The sequence below is a fragment of the Metarhizium acridum genome (genome assembly GCF_019434415.1).
Source record: "Metarhizium acridum strain ARSEF 324 chromosome Unknown scaffold_141, whole genome shotgun sequence".
Taxonomy (NCBI): domain Eukaryota; kingdom Fungi; phylum Ascomycota; class Sordariomycetes; order Hypocreales; family Clavicipitaceae; genus Metarhizium; species Metarhizium acridum.
In genome coordinates, this window is record NW_027094020.1 from 1,955,266 (window position 1) to 1,975,046 (window position 19,781).

The window sequence follows — 19,781 nt, forward strand, 5'->3', positions numbered from 1 at the left end:
GAGTGTCCCGTACCATCAATCCCCTTCCATTGGAAAACCCGGCTTTGTTTGTCAAGCCCTGTAGTAATCTGCGGTCCGTGTCCGAGTTGGATGGATGATTCTTGGGCAACTTGTTTGTCTTCGCCCCGGCCGAGCCTTCTCTCTTTGACGACTTGCCGTTCTCTCCCGTGCTAATCCACGACTCCAAAGCCTCGAGCTATTCTCAGCAGTCTCTTTGCCGGATGACTGCATTCAATTGATTCCTGATGCCGTCCAATTCCAAGTAAAGACGGCAGCTCCCACGAGAGCATTTGTTCTGAACCGGCGCCTGGAGCCAGCCAAAACCGCCTTGGGGGGAGCATCGACGGACACGTCGGGATTTTGAATTTCGCATCAGCCTGGACCTGGATTGCGCACTGCTTGGCCCATTGCTCTCGCTCATCCATCTGGGAGCAACCTAGTTGCTGCGGCATATGTACCGTTATTTTCAAAGAGGCGGACCTCACCACCGTGCTTGAAACCGGCACCCTTTGGCCGAAAGCAACATCATCGAGATCTTGCTGGCAAAGGTCCATGATTAGCTTTGAACGCCAAATCCTCGAAATCTCTCCCAACACCACAATCCGTGCCCGGCACAACTGGGCTCTGTTCAGCTACCTTGGCTTTCAAATCTTGCAATCATGAGCAGCACATGGCATAATCCCACAGAACCTCAAGAAAGCCCCGACCATCCGTCGCAGTCTATACCAAACGCCGCCTATCCTGATACTCCGTATCAGCCGGGGAGTGGATTCCATGGAGATGCCAGCACACCGGCATCGACAGGCCTCGCAACTTCTGTAGCCGGAAACAATACCACATCCCATTCGGCATCATCAACGGCCTCTCCAAACCAATCGGCTGCCAACACTGGGCCGTCGTCGTGGCACCAAGCTGCAGCGCTGTCCACTTCTATCCCAGACAGCCCGCCGCCGCCCTATGTTCGTGACGAACATTCAAGACCTTACATTACGGCACAGACACGGCCGGCATCCCACTGGACCGGCACGCCGAGCAACCGGCGGAATGAACAACCAGAGTCTGTCCCATTGCAAAGCCTATCACTCGCATCATCATCCCAGTGCTGCCGGGCACCGGCAGCAGCATCCATAACACAACACGACCAACTGCCGTCGGCTTGTACAACTGGAAGTGGTAGCATCACTGCATCGACGCGAACCGTAAAACTTGGCTCGGTGGCGGAGGCACGGCGGCGGCGAAGACGACGTGTTACGATTTGCCTCGTCCTCTTGGCTGCCGTCATCGTCTTCGTACTGGCCCTGATCATAGGAATAGCTCTAGGGGTCATTAGAAACACGGCACGGAACGATAGGAATAACGGCCCGGTCGTGAAATAGGCGCTTGTGTATGGAGTGTCGGTGGCATTTGAAACCACCGGACCGCGGGCCATGCAGTCATATGTCATTAATGGATCGACTGGCAGAGCTCTGCAGTGACCTAGCCTCGCCACGCCATCATTGCACTGCATTCTAGGTTTCGGAGTTGGTTGTTTCCTGCATTCATCTGTTGTTGGGGCTAGGGCCAGGGCCTTGAGACATGAATGCTCGCTAATGATAGAAATCACGCTTGTATACATAAGGTGGCCGGCGCAAAATTGGGACTACTTGGGACAGCGAATTGGGATCGCGTGTATATTGCACTGAGCATAGCTATCATGTACTTGCAGCGTTCGAATCAAGTTTGCCATATTATTGATTCAAAGGTAACAAAGGCTTAATCGTGAGCCCAAGGACTTTTGCCCAATCCAATATTCTTGGCTTCTGGGCTTCTCGCTCCCGCAGGGAAGGTGCGCTTTCTCAGCCGCGCTACGTGGAAGTCGCGACCTGTACCAGCAATTGTCCCTGCATCTGCCTTCACCCGCATTGGGGTCGTTTGACTGTAGACGACACCTGATCTCCTTTTGTGTAACGCGACTCTCTGACTGATCAGCAAGCATCCGCGTCTTCACCGGTCTATGACCAAAGCATTTTCAACCCAACATCACATGGCAGACAGGATGAACATCAAATTCATGATGCCGTGATGACGTTGGAGAGTGAGGACCCTCGCATTGGCTGTCCACGTGCCCTTCCCCTGCATTCACTGACCGGGCACTAGGGGAGAAGGCGGCTGCGGCTGGGGCATCATCCACCCTTTGCCCAACATTTGAAGTTTTGGCGCAAAGCAACAACGGACTTGGCGTCTGATGTCCCCGGGATCGGTATCGCCGGCTCCGAATGGTGTTTTCCCCGTTCCCAGTGGCAAGCCTACATGTCATCCGCGGCGTTTGCTTGGTTTCTTCTTGCGAGCTCCCTTCGACATACCATGGCACCAGACACGTTGCCTGCACACTCTGGTGACAATGTCAACTGCCGAGATGTGTGGGCTATGAGACTGTCACGGCTATTCTGGGAAGAGGGAGACCTGTACGGAGCAACTACATATCACTTCTTCCTTGTTTTGCTTCAACTGACGGAGTAGATTTATCGACCTCGCGTCAGCTGCCTCTGGAAATTCCATTGGATTTGTCCGGGGGAAACCAAGCGCCGTGATATATGGTTATGTCAGCGGCCCCTTGGATCGCTGAAGAGCATACATTGTAGGGTCAGTGTTGCAACGACTTACGTTGCCTGAGTTGACCCACCGTGGCGCCATCGCAAGAGTCAACTGAGGTGTGGTAGTCAGACGCCAGTGTATTCATGATGCGGGCCTCAAATTCAATTCCCAATCTTGCAATATAAGAGACTAACAAGTTTATACCGCAAGGGCAGCGCCCCATTGCCCAATGTCTTGTGGACGAGGAATCCTTGAGTCATAACATCCATCGTATTTTCAAGCTGGAAAAGAGTGCATTGCTAGCGAGTACTGCGCGAGGGTTGGAATGGTGGCATTGCATGGTGGGTTTATTCGTCCCCTCCTTAGAATTATCCGGCCAGGGATTTTGTGGCTGAGGCGTTGACATTTATCCAAAAGGAGGTTGCTGATGCCCAGGATTGACGGCGCCACCGGCACAGGCGCCAGTGTTTCTGGAAGTTGAGACCCTCGTAGAGATTGATTGTAGGGCATCAATCAACGCAGAAGCAAGCGGCTCCGGGCATCGTCGAAGCGTGGTATTGGCGACGAACTTCGGTCCCGTGGGATAACAACGACGAGTTGACCAGAGAAAACTGCAGCTGGGACAGCGCCGCATGGCCCAATAATTTACCGTGTTTGGGTCCAGGAATAAGGCGCCGTACTTGATTATCCCGTCGGTGCTTGCCTACTTAAGTACACGAGGCATCCATATGCAGCTACTTCACCCGGCAGCATGGATAGCAGGGGCTTGCCAGCAGCTTCTGTTGTGTAATACCAGCAACGCTTGGGCTTCGCGGCGAATATTTACGAGGATGCCTGTGGTATTGGCCGACGCACCAGCTTCGGATGGCCCGACATTCGACTGACAAGGAGGGCAGCTCGCAGAATATTAAAGTACACAACTGACAACACACCATTCTGACTAAGGCTGCGCTTCGTACTCGTTCGTCAAAGCCGCTGCTGCGCAGTACAATATTACGGAATCGATTTTTTTTCCCACTCTCCCTGCCCTGCCTTGACAAGGTTTCGATGACAAGTTGTACTTTGGGTTGTCTCTCCTTCCGTCCCGTCTTTACCCTTCGCATGGACCAGGTCTGCATCAACCAAACATCCCCACCTTCTGGTTAGGGGCTGGCATGGCACGAATTTTTAGGTTATGGAGTGTTGTATTCTGTACAATACAAGACTTGGAGAGGACATGGCACGTCCACAGTTTGCCAGATGTCGGTCCAGGTTGACTGAAAGTTGCTTCTGAGGCCCTATCTGGTCATCGGGCGACTTATTTATGACGGTTTGGCGCTTCATGTGGGCGCTTGGGCCCCGCCTTCCGGAGCCTCCCCCGGCTGAGACTTGTAAGAAGCAACTAAATAATCATTATTTCCGCCCAGGGCATGTGTCGTAAGGTTACTGGGTTCAATTTGCGCCTTTTTGAATCAAAATGGGTGACGTGCCTTCAATCTTTGGTGGCATTGGTTTGGGGCTCTCTTCCCTCGGACCGCGTATGGAGTATGTACACCACAAGAAAGCCATACGAGAGATAACTTACCGACGCTGTCGACAAGTCAGTTGTGCTCTGAAGAGACGCAACCCATTTCCTCTCTCCTCCCCCTTTCAGGACATGGCGCCCCCCACCGCGGCTCCATCGTTGTTGGCCTCTCCGTGCCGCCCTTGTTGTCGGGAGAGATTGGGTTCAGCATTCTGCGTTGTATGCCACTCTACGGAGCAGGCCTGAGCAGTATAACTATGTTGGCCACGCCAGCGAGAACAGACGCCTCTGCCTTGAGGTATTGACTCGTTGCGACATCGACTCAAGCCGCTCCCACATAGCCGCCTCTTGGCACTCCAGGAAACACGGCATTGCCACTCGTCAGGGACACGGACTACAGACTCACCGAAGCATACACAAGCCTTCTCGGGCGCTCACACCAGGAAGCCGTACCGGTCCTGGACTGGCTTGTTCACAAGACAAGGGCAGGAAGACACGACTCAAACGTTGTCTTTCGTTTCCTTGCCCCCACCCGCCACTTGAAAGGCGATCCAGACCTGCAGCTCCAACCATCTTTGTCTTAGCAGGCTGCAACTCAGGAACTGCGAGAACCAAGAAATCTTCAGTCCCTCACAGGCCTAGCACATCCCAGCAGACCCTAGCAATAACTCTCTGCGCCTCCAGTGTCCTCATAGTCCCGCAACCCCCCAGCCGTCTGTGGTTCTTATGCCCCCTTCACCGCCCTCGGATACCACCAAAAACATACACAGAGCTTGCCTGAGCAATTGCCTGTCTGCCTAGCCGAGCTCCTCATTGTCTCCAAGGGAGGACGCGGTCTTGCGCCTGTGTCGTTGCAAGACAACTCCAGCCGGCCTTACGATTGGGTTCTGACAACCGCGACCCGCTACCGAGGCTTTTGCAGCCCTTGCGGCGCGCATGATCGGATCATCCAGGCTTGCTACCAATTCATTGCCGCGCAGCTCTGCGCTTCCGCACATTGAGCCAATTCCAACAATCCAGATTTGATTTTGAGGATGGCACCGCGGTATCAGTACTCAGCCAGGTATTTTTTGATATATCAATTGGTTTTTCCTGCAAAGGCTCACTCAAGCTTGAGTCATCCAACTAACTAGCCTCTCTGGTGTAGTCGCGAATTACACGTTGTGGTTCTTGGAGCCGGTTCGTTCATTCCCAGTATCCCTCAACCGCATGAATCTTCTCCTAACTAACTTTGATTCGTTTCTCCAGGGGGCGTGGGCAAGAGTTGTTTGACCGGTGAGCATCCCCTGGTTAGGACATTGAAACAGTTGAACTTTGTATCCTCATGCTTTTTGCTAGCACAATTCGTTCATAACGAGTGGATTGAGAGTTATGACCCGACTATAGAAGATTCATATCGAACGCAGATTCAAGTAGACGTGAGTTGTGTCATGTGCACGGAAACATTTATTTCGCGGCTGACTTGTGAAACCAGGGCCGTCAAGTCGTATTAGAAATGTGAGTATTTTCGCATTTATAGACTGCAGACCCAAAGCTGATTGCTGACTGATATACTACAGTCTTGATACTGCAGGGACTGAGCAATTTGGTACGTTGACGTGCGTTGCGCTAAATGATTCGTACTGACGCGGACAAGTTGCCATGAGAGACTTATATATGAAGACCGGCCAAGGGTTCCTTCTTGTATTCAGTATAACGTCCCCGTCGTCACTAAGCGAATTAGCTGGACTACGTGAGGAAATCATTCGCATCAAAGACGATGAGAATGTACCGATGGTCATTGTCGGCAACAAGGCCGACCTCGAAGAGAACCGTGCTGTGCAGAGAGCCAAGGGGTTTTCGATATCACAACGATGGGGCGCGCCCTACTATGAGTCTAGCGCCAGAACGAGAAGTGAGAACACACTCGCCGCCTCGCTCAACCCTCTGTCATGCTAACAGAGCCTACAGCCAATGTCGACGAAGTGTTTATTGATTTATGTCGCCAAATGTTGCGGAAAGACGACGATTACCTAGGGACCACTGAGACTGACGACAGTGGGTTCAAATTCGATGCCTTCCGTGGCGGGCACAAGCGCAGACGACGGATGAGAATTCGAGAAAAGGACCATCCTAGATGTGCAATTCTGTAAGGCTGTTGGGCCTGCCTGCATTATTATTGTTATTTTATATTTTTTTTTCCAAGAGTGGGAGGAAATCCCGCACGGAACTCATTGATCACACGGAGGTCGAGTGGAGAGAGAGAATGGCACTATTTGACGGGATATGACAAATCGCATTTATTCTTTCAAGAGCATTTCGCCATCAAAAGCATGACATGGTTATGGGGTCAGGGTCTCGCAGTCCCCCCCCCGGGGGGCGGTCACGACTTCCATTTGACTCTGCAATATCGACGATGAAGCAGCTCCTGTCGCACAACTTACTGGGGGAAACACTATCATGGTTAGGTAGGATCTGCGACTTTACCAGCACAAGAACTCGAATGATATCCGGGAGAAAATCTGGTAATGTTTGGTGGGAGCTGGGAGGAGACAGTGGTTGATTGTCCGATGAGAAGATGAAGAAAAGAAAACATGGATACGGAGTAGACGGCGTTTCTAGACGGGGTTCCCATTTGTTTGCTTCTTTTTCTTTTTTTTCAACCATGTCATATCTACATATCTTCACGTGTCAGGTTAGGAAATACTCAGTTGGGCCCGAGATTTGGTACATGACCAACTTGACTGGGCCTTTTTTTTTTTTTCAAGGTATTCACTTTTGCCGACTGTCTGTATGTGAATAAAGACATTTGGCTTTACAACCGCTGGGTTACGAGGAGACGGACAAAGCAATACCGCCCATCCAGCTTTCTATACTGCGAGCATGTCCATACAAATGGTGGTTGCAGACATGTGTCCAAGACCAGGCGAGACAAGAGTATTGAAACCCAAGTGCCAAACCTAGGATTCGCAGTGTTTCTTCTGTGAACGCTCTGCCTAGTGTTTTTCTTCTTCTTCTCTTCTCGATTCAACTCATCGTCTCAGCGTCCGAATATCTTGAGAATAATGTCTAGAAAAAAGGCAAACAACCCACGAAGCTGAGTAACTCTGTTCATCATATGAATATAGCGAAAAGTAAAGGCATCAACTTCGTTGTAGTCGTGGGCGTAGATTTCCCACGCCGCCCGGCCCCTTCCGTCACCTTCGTGTTCCGCGACGGGAATTTCTCCCTCTGGCGCGTCCTTCAACGGCGGGCCAACGGCTAATGAGCGCCCCGAAATGGATTCGTCTGCCACGAGACGAGTAGCCGCCTCGACTACGTCCGGGATGGTCGCGCCGCCAGCGGTGCCTGCGAGAAAAGCAATGTCCGCTAGTAGGGGCAGCATGCGGCTCTGCTGGACAAAGTACGGCGCCAGCATGTTGACGCGCAACTTGCCGCTCTGCATGAAGGAGGTCATGCGTAGGGAGCGGAAGAGCCCGCACACGGCGTGCTTGGACATGGTGTAGTGCGCCTGGCCGGCCAGCGGGGCGATGGAGGCGATTGAACCGACGAGAAGGAGGCATTTCGTGGTGCTTGTGTCCTGGGAGAAGTGGTGGAGGGCGAGGTGGGTGGTGTATATGACGCCGGTGATGTTGACGTCTATGGTTGCGGTGGAGGGCCTGGGAAGCTTGCCGTTGACGAGGGACGGGTTCTCAAAGTTGTAGCCCTCGGGGGCCTGGATTATGCCGGCATTGGGGACGACAATGTCGATCCTGTGGTCGGGGGAGAGGCGGATGACAGCTTCGAAGAGGGATGTTTGGTCCTCCCAGCTTGCTACGTTGCAAGGGACGTAGGCGAATGTGCTTGACGGGTGGAGGGTGCGCAGCTGGGCGACGAGGGATTCGCCCGACGGAGAGTCGATGTCTCCGATGATGATGTGTGCGCCGTATGAGGCCCAGCGGCGGACCATGTGCGATCCGAGGCCGTTGGCGCCGCCGGTAATGACGATGGTTTTGTCACGGAGCGTGGATGGGTCGTAGCGTTTGGTGAGGTCGATGGGGGGAGATTGCTGGATTGTTTTGGCGATGGACCATGGTGATTCTGTCGACATGTTGATGAATAATTTTTTTTGTGCGTGAATGGGGAACCCGGGGGGGAGGGGGGAAGCGGTATCATGCACCTTGGTACTCGGCAATGCCAGCCAACATGGTGGGTTTGCTCGTGGTGTTGTAATAGATGGAGCTTCTCGAGTGCGTCGAGCTGTTGTGGGTCAATATTGTTGCTCTCCCGCTCCCGCATGACTGGGACCCACATGCTTCGAGCTGCGTCAGAACAACACCACACCCATCACCAACCAAGGGATGGCCAAACCATTCCTGCAAACGGGAGCAGGGCAGTGACATAATGTAATGTAACAAATCGCCCAAACCCCATCATATATCGACTTTCCTTTGTAATGTATCATGCCACACATTGCACCACGTCGGCAAAATACTATGCATGTGCTCACACGCTTTTGACACACCAACTCGGAGCATCGATTGGCCCCGTGCACGTAGCCGTACATAACAAAGGTGCTGAGACGATCATGTTGGAACCAACTCGTCGATTTTTGATGCTGTGGTACGGAAAGCGAACACACTGACATCTAGAAGAAGAAGTTACTGAGAGTTTTTCATGGTCCGTTTGACGGAAAATAGCCCGGAATCTTCCATGCAACCCTAGCAGCCTCAGCCTCTGACATATCGTGGCGCCAGATTGTTCTTTGCAGGCACCTGCAGGGTCAGCAACAAGACACCGACGACAGGTACAATAGTATATGTACTATGTGCCGCTAGACCATGGGGTCTGTCCCCCACAATGTTAGTTCATCGGTTCATACGGATTGCGTGTTGACAAATGATGATACCCACCTGGTGATGCTACTACAGGTCCCTGTGTGTCATCAATCCCTGGGCGTATTATGCAGTTTATGCCCGTGTGCAGCTTTCAGATGCACGGAATCGCGAAGACACACCACCTGCATGTTTTTTTTACGTCCAACCTCACCATCCCTGGCAGTCATTGGATCAAGACAGTTGTCGTACATGCGTTCTTGAAGTCTGACGTAACGGCCTGGTATGCATTCTCCAAAGTGCAGGTTTTAGAGACACGGGCAATACGAAAGAGAGCTTAGGCTCAAAGCCCTGCCGTTGTGACTCGTTCCTGGTCAGATGAGACTGAAACTTTGACGTGGTAATGCAGTCGCCTTGGTATCGAGATCTGTTCTTTCTGATGGACGCCAAGCTTTGGCTAATGCCCAAGTACCTACGTTAGTGGCAATTTCCACGCCCCAGCCCAAGAACCCATGTCTCAAGGGGGTGTGGCCGGCCGTCTTTGCTTCGTAGACCCGTCAGTCTTTAGTCTGCGACATCAACGAAGCCCCAGACTGCGGGAAACATTTGCCATTCAATCATGATCTGGACATGACCGTGGAATGGCTCCAACGAGCATGTCATTCCACACTTCGCAAGAATTTGGACCCTGGCCAAAATATCAAACATGTGCAGAGAAGAATCCTGGCCCCTCCCTTTGGCCTCGGAACTTGCTCCGGCGCCTGTTTAGCCAGACGGCATGTGCGAACCACGACCGACGAACCACATGACATTTCACGACGACGAGTCTTGAACCGTTACAAACTATGAAGATGAGTTAAGGCACTAGAAGAAGGTCTGGACAAGGAGGAAGACTGAACAATCCGCAAACGCCGAGGTTGATCCAGAAGCCACGACAAATGGTTAGTCTCGACAATCAGGCAGGACCATTTTCGTGGCATCAGCAAACAGCTAACTTTAGAGGCTTGCTTATCTAAAAACCGCAACATCTAGTTGATTTGGCTTGTGGCTTGTGAGCACGGTGCAATGTACCAAAATTCGTCCACGGTAGCGCGAGTGCCTGTCGGCCAATAGCAGCAGGCCCATTCGATAGAGTGGTACTACTCCGTACTCGACTGCGTGTTGGTTTTGTGGACCAGCGAGATGATCGTACTTGGCGTATTTTACGGGTACAAGCAAAGCCCCCAAACCTCGTGGCCGATGCGTAGCACCTCTCCATCTGTAGGAAAGTATGCTAAGGCTTTGAGTAAGTATCTTTATACATACCTAGTAAGTAGATACTCAGCCCTAATCGGTACGCTATGAGTATCAGCAACTCGACCCGGGGAGGGGTTTCAGAATCTCTCCAGTCTCCAGGACCCTTTGGAGAGAGGTACATTCACCAATCAAATCCAAGGGTGAGGGTGTCCTCGACATCTGTATGCAATATAGTAGAGTGACGGGGTTATGCAACAGAGGGCCGAATCCGGATTGATTCAGTAGATTATGTTCGCTGCGATGAGTGTGCATCGCAGTGTTGCTGTGGCTATCAGAAAGTTTACCGAAAAGTGAAATGACAGAAATCCCCAACCAAACGGACGCAAAACTTTCTGATATCCCGCGAGAATCAAGTTGGCGCCTTGATCTTAATCCGTTTCCTGTCTTGTCAAGAAATGCTGCAGGCGGCCCTGCTTGGGGGCTGGGCGGCGGGCGGGGCGGACGACAAGGCCCTGGGAACTGACTACGGTAAAGCTTCAATGCTGCGGAATGAGGTCTGGCCCTGTATTGTAGCCATGGCGGAGCGGTTTTATCGCAGTGATGAATGCTGGCTGTCCTTTCCCCGAGTTGGTTCCGGACGATGAGCCCATCACATTTGATAGTTCTAGACGACGAAAGAGGCGCACCAAAGTTATATAGTCGTTTACAATATGATTTTGGGTGTGGATGACCACACCATACTCCGTACACGGCATTGTGATTCTGCCATCAAGCTCGAGAGCGTGGGCCCTGTTGGCCGAAGTTGATGACCCTGGTCAAATCCGGGCAAGGTGAAAGCCCGGCGAGAGAGTCTAGGAACAGGGGTATACAAAGGCCATGGTTGTAAGGAAGACAATTCGACAAAGCTTGTCGACACTGGATCGCCGCCCCATGTTGGTTGCTTGTCCTGGTCTCCCCTGCTGCGTCAATATCTTCACTCCTCCTCTATGGAGCACCATGGCTGCAGCTGGCTCCATCCCACAGCTCTGTCGCCGAACCAGACCAGACTGGACCTGGCTACTTAATCTCGAGTGGGCGAACAAAATGGGTCCAAGACGAGGATGCAGACGGCCCTGTCGTACTCGGTACTGTACAATGGGGAGCATTCAACACCGGCTTAGTTAGCAGTGGATTATTATATCAGGCTTTGCTTTCGACGAGCCACTCTTAGGGCTGTTGGAAACCTTGGCACTTGTCGTCTGGCAGCTGGGGCGGAGTTGATGGCTGAATTGGTGTCAGCAATTCGGGGCAGCGAACATTTGTGGTCTCTACATGGTTAGCTAACTGAACATTGAAGTAAGCTGCGTTGTGCGTGGTGGTTTGGGAGATTCACCATCAGCCCATTCTGCCCCCGCGTTCTGTCCTGTGGCAGGGACCTGGACGGATCCTTGGAAGCGCCATGTGTATCAATGGCAATCAGACATCGGCGATTTGATGGTTGGGCATTCTTGTCCCAAGAAATGCACATACAACATGTGCAAGAAAACGGCGGTCAAATTTGGAAAACTTTATGGTAACTCCGTCTCCCTGCTGCCTCCATCCCCGCTATTGCGACACATGGGAAGCGAGCGTTGGGATCGATAAGCCTCCCTAGATACCAGGTAGGTACGTGGCTCTTGGGCATAATAGCCCAGGCGCTCAAGTACTTGCTTGGTATCTAGTAGGAAGTGTTTGGAAATATAAACTCAGCACCTACATGCACTCTGATGCAAAGTACCAGACCTGATGTGCTTTGTCTGCAGGAGCTAGCGTTCGCGCCTTCTCGGCTACCTCGTACCTGGGATATGCCTCAATTCATAAAGGCGTCGACGGATAGAGCGGCAGGTGCCGCCACCAATAACACAGACTGGACGAGACATGAAGGGAAGCAGCGAGGAACACCGGTGCCCAGCTGCTATCAACATTAAACCAGGCAGATTATGTGCATCAAACTGCATGCTGCATATTATCAGATTCACTGTCGCCAGGCAGGATGCTGCTATCATCTGTATCTATCACCAGCATCAGCCTTGAAGCCACAGACAGCCCCATTGTTACACTCCATGCCCCGTGCCCCGTGCCCCATGCTTCACTCCAAGACCACCTTATTGACCATGTCTTGATCGATCAATGATCCCCCACAGAACGGAAACGGGGGCGCCATCGGTCATGGGCCGTCGTTGCCCGCGGGCCAATACATGCAGCTACTGAAAGTCCATGGCAGGCAGGTACTTGACGCTGGCTATGCGCGCCCTGCCTTAGTCAAGTACCTGGATATCTGCCAGAGAAACAAGCGACATCAACTTGATGACCCACATCTTCCTGATGCCACGCCATTTTGGAAGATGACCTAAGTTTGGCAAACTACCGAGTGCTCCGTGCTGGGCGACTCCAATTCTGAAGAATCAATGCCAAACATTGAAGCCTACTCGGGTCTTTTTAGGTCATAGAGTTTGGTGGCGAGCTTCCTATCAACTCAAGCGCACATCTAGTTCTGCCTCGAGCACTGGGCCCTGAATACTCCGTAGCAACCAGTCCGAAGTCTGTTCGGCGGCGTAACCCACCCTCCCCGTAGCACGTCAATCATTGACGCAGTGGTACCGAGTGGAAGAAGCTTTGATGTTTTCAATGTTGATGTTGACGGCAGTTCTCGGCAGCCCTCAGCTTGTGTGCTGTGAGCACGCTTATTATGCTCAGCACCAACATCCCGGCCACCACAGCAAGGCGCCGCCAACCAGAGCAGCATATCCCCCCAGCACTGTATTGCCCTGACCAGCCTTAGCTCTGGGACGACGAAATGGCTCATCCAGTCCCTGGTCATTCCGAGTAGCGCTCGGCACAGATAGAGGGAAGAAAAGAGAGTTTTCTGCGGTGAAACCCCGCGTCAGCAACCATGATTGAAGCTGGCGCAGCTTTTGGCACAGCACCACAAGCTTCAAGTGGCCTCTGTACAATACGAACGGGCTTGCGACCGGGTGCTGTTGAACATACAGTGGGTTCGCAGTAATTCCGAAAAACGCCCACTTTTACACCAAAACTTACACTTTTTAAAAGCTTATAATTCTATTAAATAATATATTAAAAATATAATTTCTTTTATAAATATATAAATAAATACTTAATAATTATAAATATTATTTTTATAATATTTTTAAATTTTTATTTCTTATTTTATTTAAGTTTAAAATAATTAAATATTTTTAAAATTTTAACTTATTTTTATTTTTAGATTTTACTTTAAATAAAATAATATAAAATATTAAAAATATATATAAATAATCTTTAAGTATTAAATTATTAAATAATAATTTTACTATTTATTTTACTTTCATATATCATTTAATATAAATTTTTAAAAAGTATAAGTTTATTTTTTAAGTGGATTTTTTTTTTTTCGGAATTACTGGGACCGACTGTATGTACATACAGGCATGCACAGTCCGTCGTGGTTCGCAATTTTAGAATTGGCCCTGGCAACTCTAGAATACTGCATCAAATGGCCCTTGTGCTTTGGGCTAGCCCTTGGCCAAGAGGCGTTCACACCAAATGCGCTCGTGCTCCGATTGGACAGACTCAGGTGAGCGGACCAGGACTAGCGCCTCAAGTGCTTGTTACTTTCCATAAGTACCTAGGTACCTTTGAGGTAGTACTATGGGTCCGTCTTTGCAGGTACAGGCCCGGCTCAAGTGCTGGTAGGAATACGGAGTAATGCATGTGTCAATCAGTCAGTCAGCCAACAGGTGATTTGCTCTCGACTTGCATCAGAGAGACACTTGGGGCCTTTGTCCTGGGTGATGAACCTTGGACACCCAGTACCAAGGTAAGTTGAAGCCAACTAGTGCCATTGTACTCCGTACCGCTCACATCTTGATGGCAGGGCAGCGCACGTGTGCAGTGCTCGACTTGGCACTCCCGCCCTCTCCATCACGACATGTGCACCTAGAACGTTGGAGCTGCTGCCAGCTCTTGGCAAAGTTGCCGAGAAGTTATTTCTAGAACTGCTGAGGGCTTGTTCATCATCGAAGCCCCGGGCGAATTTTGATGCCTGCTCGAGACCTGCCGTCGTGGCGATGAAGGTTGTATGGCTCTGCTCTGCACTCTGCCACCATAATATACCTACCTGGCTGGGCTGGGTGTTCGACGCGTCAAACCAACGGACACTTCCCATAAAGGTTAACGAGACATTTGGCTAGCTGGAAAGGTTTGGGTTGTTTGGGGCCGGGGCAGGGACACAGATACGCCCCCGGGTGCCCAGTTCTGTCAACGCCTCACTTTCCGAAGCCGTCTCCGAGTCGATTGTGTCCGCCCCCAACAAGCTCTGGAATCTAGAGCCTGGAGTCGAGAGTGATAGCAGCAAGACCAAGCACGACGTGTGAAGGCGCCGGCTCCCACTCCATTGAAAGAGCTGTCCAGTGCGCTCTAATACAGACTGGTGCCTGCATGCTTCATTGTCCCGTCACCTTCCATTCTGAACCCTCCTCCATCTGTTGATTTTCTTTCTCTTTGCACAATCATCTCCTGTCTTCCGTCTTTCGAGTGCCGCGTCCGCGCCTCTCCACAGCTGCCTCTCCATTTCGTCTGGCCTCTTCTCGGTGGCGACCTTGGCCCGACCTTCTTGCGACAGCCGGGCTGACTCGGGACCGCGACCTGAAGCATCATTTTCTTGTGCACGTTGGCTGTGGGCGGCTCAATACACCCCAAGGCTGCCTGACACGGGCCCTCCATCTTTCTCGCCCCCAGTCGCTCTCTTCCGTTTTCGTTCGTTCCTATTACTTACAATAGACGAAAGCCGGCACACTGGAGTCCGACTCATCCCAGAAGGTGAGTCCTTGCTACGCACCGGCATTGCACCTCTCGCAACGACTCACCGTCGACGAAGCAGCTCATCTGCACGTATTGTACGCATTACGAGCTGTTCAAGGCGACAACTCTCGCTTCTCCGCGTTCCCACAAGCACCGAGCCGTGGCACCCAACACCTGTCTACCGCTGAGGACTGAGCAGGACTGTAGCAGGACTGAGCGCACCCCCCGTGCGTACCCCGTACCGAGTACGATCAATCGATACTTCGAGACAGCCAAACTCGCATCCACCCTCCCACAGCACTGGGAACGAAAAGCACCTTGACCCGCGGGCCAACCGTAGCTCGCCTTGCATTACACCCACCACGCCCAAACCAGCCCACTGGACAACCACCAGGGCGACGGCTTGGATCTAAGGTACGCGGCTGGGACACGGCATATCCTGTGGGCGTGTCTGTGGGTCCCCACCCCAGTTCTGCCTGCGCGTGTCTCTCTAGTGTCTCTGGTCCCTAGTCTCAGTCCCCTTAGCCCCCCTCTGTTCCTCGTCCCTTGCTTGTCCCTCTCACGTCCTCTCAATCCGTCGCTGCCGCTCTCCCCATCCACCCATTGATTGTACGCCCTCCACTTGTTCTAGCCAGTCCCAGTCCTGGACGCTTATGCTCACGTTTCCACGTCCCGGCATCACACCCCGTCCCAATCCGAACGACGGAGTTTCGATCACTGGGACTGGGAAAGAGCCACCCACCCACCCACTTGCCTATCTGCCTACCTGCCTGCTGCCCACGCATCCATAATCCACCTCATCCACCTGCCACCCACCCGCTTCCTTCCTGCCTTGCCTGCCTTGCCTGCTCCGTCTGCCTCTTGCTTGCGCCTGCGCCTGCATCTGGGTTTGCGCTTGCACCTGCGCCGCTGGGTCCTCTTAATCTGGGTGGTGTGCGCCTCTTCCCCGACTGCGCATCTTCTTGTCTTGTCCTCGTCACCATTCATCATACCCTTCGTTACACCCTTTTTTGTTTTCTCTCGCAAATTTCTACTCCGCCCAGCGCCGCATCATCACCGCCTCGCCCTTGCTTCCGTCTCGTTGTATTTTTTTGCTTCTTGTTGACCCGTCGCTTCGATCATAGAAAGACGTGTTCGCCCGGAACTCACGCACTGCATCCGCGTCCGCATCCGCGACCACATCGACGGCGCTGATCGCCACCGACACGATCCTCAATTCACAACCGAACAACGTCACCTCCAGCCGCGCCGCGCGCGTTTATAGTCGCGATTCGGATTCCCAGACCGCGCTCCGCCTTTTTCCAAAGCATTTGATTGCAAAACGAGCCATATCCGTTGTCGACCATCCCTCCCGGCCTCGCTTGTTTGGCGTCGATTTCCTCGCCCCTCCCAATACCAGCGCATTCGATCGTGCTGTCGTGCTGCGATACGCGCTCGCGCCGTACGTAAATAGCTCCGTTTGAGAGCTGTATGAGTCGCCAAGATTGTCGCCAGACTTGCGCGTTGCAATTATTATTGTCACCATCACCGTCCCAGGCGCAGCGGATACAGCGATTATCCAGTGACGAAATCACCGGTGCTTTTTACGACGACAGTACCTTGCTCAGACGCGCCTTATCGCCTCCCACGACAACTCTGAACCTGTCTTTCCCTCGCGACGGGCAACATCTTTCAACTTTGCGCATGCGATATACTCCATGGCGATGACTCCCGATCCTAGTGCACCACCACCTCCACAACCCAACTTGATAAGCGGCGCGTCGGCCAAGCCGCAGCACTCCAATCGTAGCAGCCCGTTTCCGACCATAACTACAGATTCCGACAAAGCTTCCTCCATGCCTGCTACCTCGAGTTTCTTGCCTGCGGCGCAGACCTTCAGGCCCTCCCATTCGACTCAGTCGCCCTACCCGCTCAATATGTCAACCGCCCACCTGTTCGAGCGCGAACCCACCAAACCCGTCGGTACACCATTCTCAAGCACACCTACACCCATGGTCCGCGTTCTCATCCGTCGCCTACCTCTCAATACTTCTGAAGAGTCATTGCGCCTGATGGTCGTGTGGTCCAAGGAACTAGCCGACGTGGAGCTGCTGCCCGCTGACAAGTCCGAGGATGACGGCTTTCGTTCAGCTCTCTTGCGATTCAGAAGCATGGCTGGGGCACAGGAGGCGAAGAAAATGCTGGATGGCCGATCCAACATTTCCAACGACGCCGAAATGATTGTGGAAGTCTTGTCAAATAGCCCACCGATAGCCAGACGAAACACGGTCGAGAAAGCGTCTGCCATGCCGCCGGTGACTTCATCAACAGGGCCGGCACCAGTTCCAGCGTCCCGACAACCTGCACGCTTCAACGGCTTCCAGCCTTTGGATAATAGCGTATCGCCGACTTCAAACAGCGTCTTCCCCGCTCATGAATTCATCCACCCTGATGCCAACCCGCACTATCAAAGCATTTTTTCTCCTCAATCGCCCATTGGGAACCACCTGAGCGAGCGCCCAAGGATATCTGGCAAGTCTCTTATTAGCAGCGATTTCGGGGACGATGACGAAACGAGTGATCTTCTCAAAGACCCTGTTGCCTATGCTGAGAACGGAGCCACCTCGCAGCGCAGAGCTACCGCTCCCCAGATTCCCATTGGACGCATGGCTGGATTGTCGCTCAACACGAACCCTTCTCAGGGTCCGGCATCTCTGCCGCCATACATTACTCCACTATCGCCAGCCAATGCTCCGGCGCCTGGGCTCGGATATCCTGTCAATGGTCACAGTTTCCCGCGACATAACTTCCCTCCGGTGAATCCGGCTGACCAGAATCCACCATGCAATACTCTGTATGTTGGTAATTTGCCCATCGACACATCTGAGGAGGAACTCAAGGCCATGTTCTCCAAGCAGCGAGGGTACAAGAGACTCTGCTTCAGGACAAAGCAGAATGGGCCAATGTGCTTTGTGGAATTTGAGGATGTCTCTTTTGCCACGAAGGCCCTTCACGAACTTTACGGCCAGCCGCTCCATAACAGTGTCAAGGGCGGCATCCGGCTGAGCTTCTCAAAGAATCCCTTGGGCGTGAGATCCGGCCAAGCTCCTGGTCAGGGGGCCAATACCTCCATGAGTAATATGACGGGAATGATGAGTAATGGCACAAATGGGTTTGCTACTACCCATGGCCCCCCTCCGGGGCTTGCTGCACCACCTGGCCTAGGAAGCGGCCGAGGCAACTATAACTTGGCCTCTGGGATCATGAACACTGGCAGCGGTCGACCATACAATGCGGCTGGATTCCCTGGTGGACCTACCCATCCGTGGAATACTCCTTACAACAACAGTGTTGCCACGGGGCCGAACAGTGGGCTTAATAACAACTCATCGTACTTCCCGAGACACATGATGGGGAGGTAAGGGTGCATCCCAAACGAGGTCTAAACGAGGTGGAGTAAGACTTTGTTCTATCTGATCCTTTTTTCCCCCTTCGTCTGGGTACGTTTCGTGGCCGATATTTTTCCCCGCTTGGGTTGAGATACCTCACATTTCATCGAATCTTGGTTTATACAGCGTCAAGCATCAATTATGTCAAGACATTGAAAAGGAGTTGGTGCGTTTTCTTCACTATGGTGAGACTTTATACACTTGTTAGCGAAAAAAAAAAAACAACCACCAGATACTCTTCTTTTATTTTTTTTTTCCCAAGGGAAAAAAAAGGGGGGAGAAGAGGGGAGGGAAAAAAGCGAAAAGGTTGAGCGATCAAAAAAAAAAAGGGGAAAAAAAAAAAGGAACAGCAAGGGTACAGAGACTATCTGTAGGAAAACAAAACAATATTGGAAAGGTCACACTGGATTTGGAGTTTATGACAGGTTGATGGTTGGGACTCTTTACGATATGGAACACAGGACGCATGGCATTGATTAAAGCTGGACAGGTTGCATGGTGTCGCAATACACCCGAGATACGGAGCACATGGAGAATACCCAAAGAGAGGGCGTACTTTTGCATTTGCATGGAGCGCGTCAAAGAGGAGTGTGTCTGTATTCGTGGATTTCTTGCTATCGGGCCTGCAAATATTTTCGGGCGGGCAAAGATTCATGCATCTAGGAAATGTCTGGTATGGCTCAAAATGGGTTGCATTTTGTTAGGTCAGAAGGGTTTTTATGGCGCAACACAAGGCATGGGCAAGGTATCTTGGACTCTTTTGCGACTGGGGATGACGGAATACCTGACGGCGTTCGGGAAAGGAAACCAGACAAAGAGACCAGACAGTCACCTTGCTCTGGGTTCTCTGGTTCTGGGTGCGATTCTTCTCTTGGTACTCTGGTCCTCTGGAAGACGCGTCTTGGGACCGGTCCCTTGCTTGTCTCGAGAGACCAAGACATGGCGTTGCATTGCATCGAGTTTGTGACTTTTGTTACGTTGGGTTGTAGTTACTGGTTCTCTGTTTCCTTCCATTTCTTGATTCCCCCTTTCGTTTTCAACGGCAAAGTCAGGATGCATCACGGCTGTTTTTTTTTTCCCTTCTCTTTCTTTTTCAACCAGAGCGGCATTTGGGGACCACATTATGCATCGAGGGTTTTGTGTTTGCCATTTTGATTCGAGTTTGTCTCCTCGTCGCAGAAAGTTCCTTTGTTGGTACTGTTACGCTTTGTCTTTTTTGCACATTCTCTTGTCGCTGCCGCGCTTGTTGGGTGTTATGGCTTAATTCGGTTTTCCTATAGTCTGATGGCTTGCTATAGAAGTTTATTTCCCGATAACACGGCATGCAAATGCCAAGTTCTCGTTGACCGCGTTTGCAATGACTCTTCTTCTTGACTTTTGCATGTACGTGTGCGTCTTGTCAGTGTCATGTAAACATGTAAATAC

The 19,781-nt window shown here is 51.8% G+C and overlaps 6 protein-coding genes across 6 annotated transcripts; 4 read left to right on the plus strand and 2 right to left on the minus strand.

Moving 5' to 3' along the window:
* The first annotated feature begins 39 nt into the window (after positions 1-39).
* On the plus strand, positions 40-1,751 carry J3458_009246 (uncharacterized protein). Its single transcript, XM_066119663.1, has one exon. The coding sequence runs from the start codon at positions 660-662 to the stop codon at positions 1,374-1,376; it is 717 nt and encodes a 238-aa protein (XP_065975459.1). The 5' UTR covers positions 40-659; the 3' UTR covers positions 1,377-1,751.
* Positions 1,752-4,418: 2,667 nt separating this feature from the next.
* RSR1_1 (Ras- protein rsr1) lies at positions 4,419-8,893 on the plus strand. Its single transcript, XM_066119664.1, has 8 exons — positions 4,419-5,141; positions 5,226-5,257; positions 5,327-5,353; positions 5,417-5,496; positions 5,553-5,575; positions 5,638-5,666; positions 5,715-5,972; positions 6,029-8,893. Exons 1-8 carry the CDS (start codon positions 5,113-5,115, stop codon positions 6,208-6,210), a joined length of 660 nt encoding a protein of 219 aa, XP_065975460.1. The 5' UTR covers positions 4,419-5,112; the 3' UTR covers positions 6,211-8,893.
* J3458_009248 (uncharacterized protein) lies at positions 5,953-7,050 on the minus strand. The gene has a single exon (XM_066119665.1). It carries the CDS (start codon positions 6,722-6,724, stop codon positions 6,383-6,385), a length of 342 nt encoding a protein of 113 aa, XP_065975461.1. The 5' UTR covers positions 6,725-7,050; the 3' UTR covers positions 5,953-6,382.
* Positions 7,051-8,383, minus strand: J3458_009249 (uncharacterized protein). The gene has a single exon (XM_007809121.2). It carries the CDS (start codon positions 8,145-8,147, stop codon positions 7,098-7,100), a length of 1,050 nt encoding a protein of 349 aa, XP_007807312.2. The 5' UTR covers positions 8,148-8,383; the 3' UTR covers positions 7,051-7,097.
* A 6,854-nt stretch (positions 8,894-15,747) lies between the features above and the next one.
* Positions 15,748-18,673, plus strand: WHI3_1 (cell cycle RNA binding protein whi3). Its single transcript, XM_007809120.2, has one exon. It carries the CDS (start codon positions 16,626-16,628, stop codon positions 18,327-18,329), a length of 1,704 nt encoding a protein of 567 aa, XP_007807311.2. The 5' UTR covers positions 15,748-16,625; the 3' UTR covers positions 18,330-18,673.
* A 39-nt stretch (positions 18,674-18,712) lies between these two features.
* J3458_009251 (uncharacterized protein) lies at positions 18,713-19,706 on the plus strand. The gene has a single exon (XM_066119666.1). The coding sequence runs from the start codon at positions 18,823-18,825 to the stop codon at positions 19,321-19,323; it is 501 nt and encodes a 166-aa protein (XP_065975462.1). The 5' UTR covers positions 18,713-18,822; the 3' UTR covers positions 19,324-19,706.
* Positions 19,707-19,781: the final 75 nt, after the last annotated feature.

What these genes read in the sequence shown, in the direction of transcription:
- WHI3_1 (XM_007809120.2), top strand. Translation starts at nt 16,626, where the DNA reads ATGGCGATGACTCCCGATCCTAGTGCACCACCACCTCCACAACCCAAC.
- RSR1_1 (XM_066119664.1), top strand. Translation starts at nt 5,113, where the DNA reads ATGGCACCGCGGTATCAGTACTCAGCCAG. An exon ending in CGTTGTGGTTCTTGGAGCCG is followed by an intron (nt 5,258 to 5,326) that starts GTTCGTTCATTC and finishes TCGTTTCTCCAG; the next exon opens with GGGGCGTGGGCAAGAGTTGT. An exon ending in GAACGCAGATTCAAGTAGAC is followed by an intron (nt 5,497 to 5,552) that starts GTGAGTTGTGTC and finishes TTGTGAAACCAG; the next exon opens with GGCCGTCAAGTCGTATTAGA.
- J3458_009249 (XM_007809121.2), bottom strand. Translation starts at nt 8,147, where the DNA reads ATGTCGACAGAATCACCATGGTCCATCGCCAAAACAATCCAGCAATCT.
- J3458_009246 (XM_066119663.1), top strand. Translation starts at nt 660, where the DNA reads ATGAGCAGCACATGGCATAATCCCACAGAACCTCAAGAAAGCCCCGAC.
- J3458_009251 (XM_066119666.1), top strand. Translation starts at nt 18,823, where the DNA reads ATGGCATTGATTAAAGCTGGACAGGTTGCATGGTGTCGCAATACACCC.
- J3458_009248 (XM_066119665.1), bottom strand. Translation starts at nt 6,724, where the DNA reads ATGGTTGAAAAAAAAGAAAAAGAAGCAAACAAATGGGAACCCCGTCTA.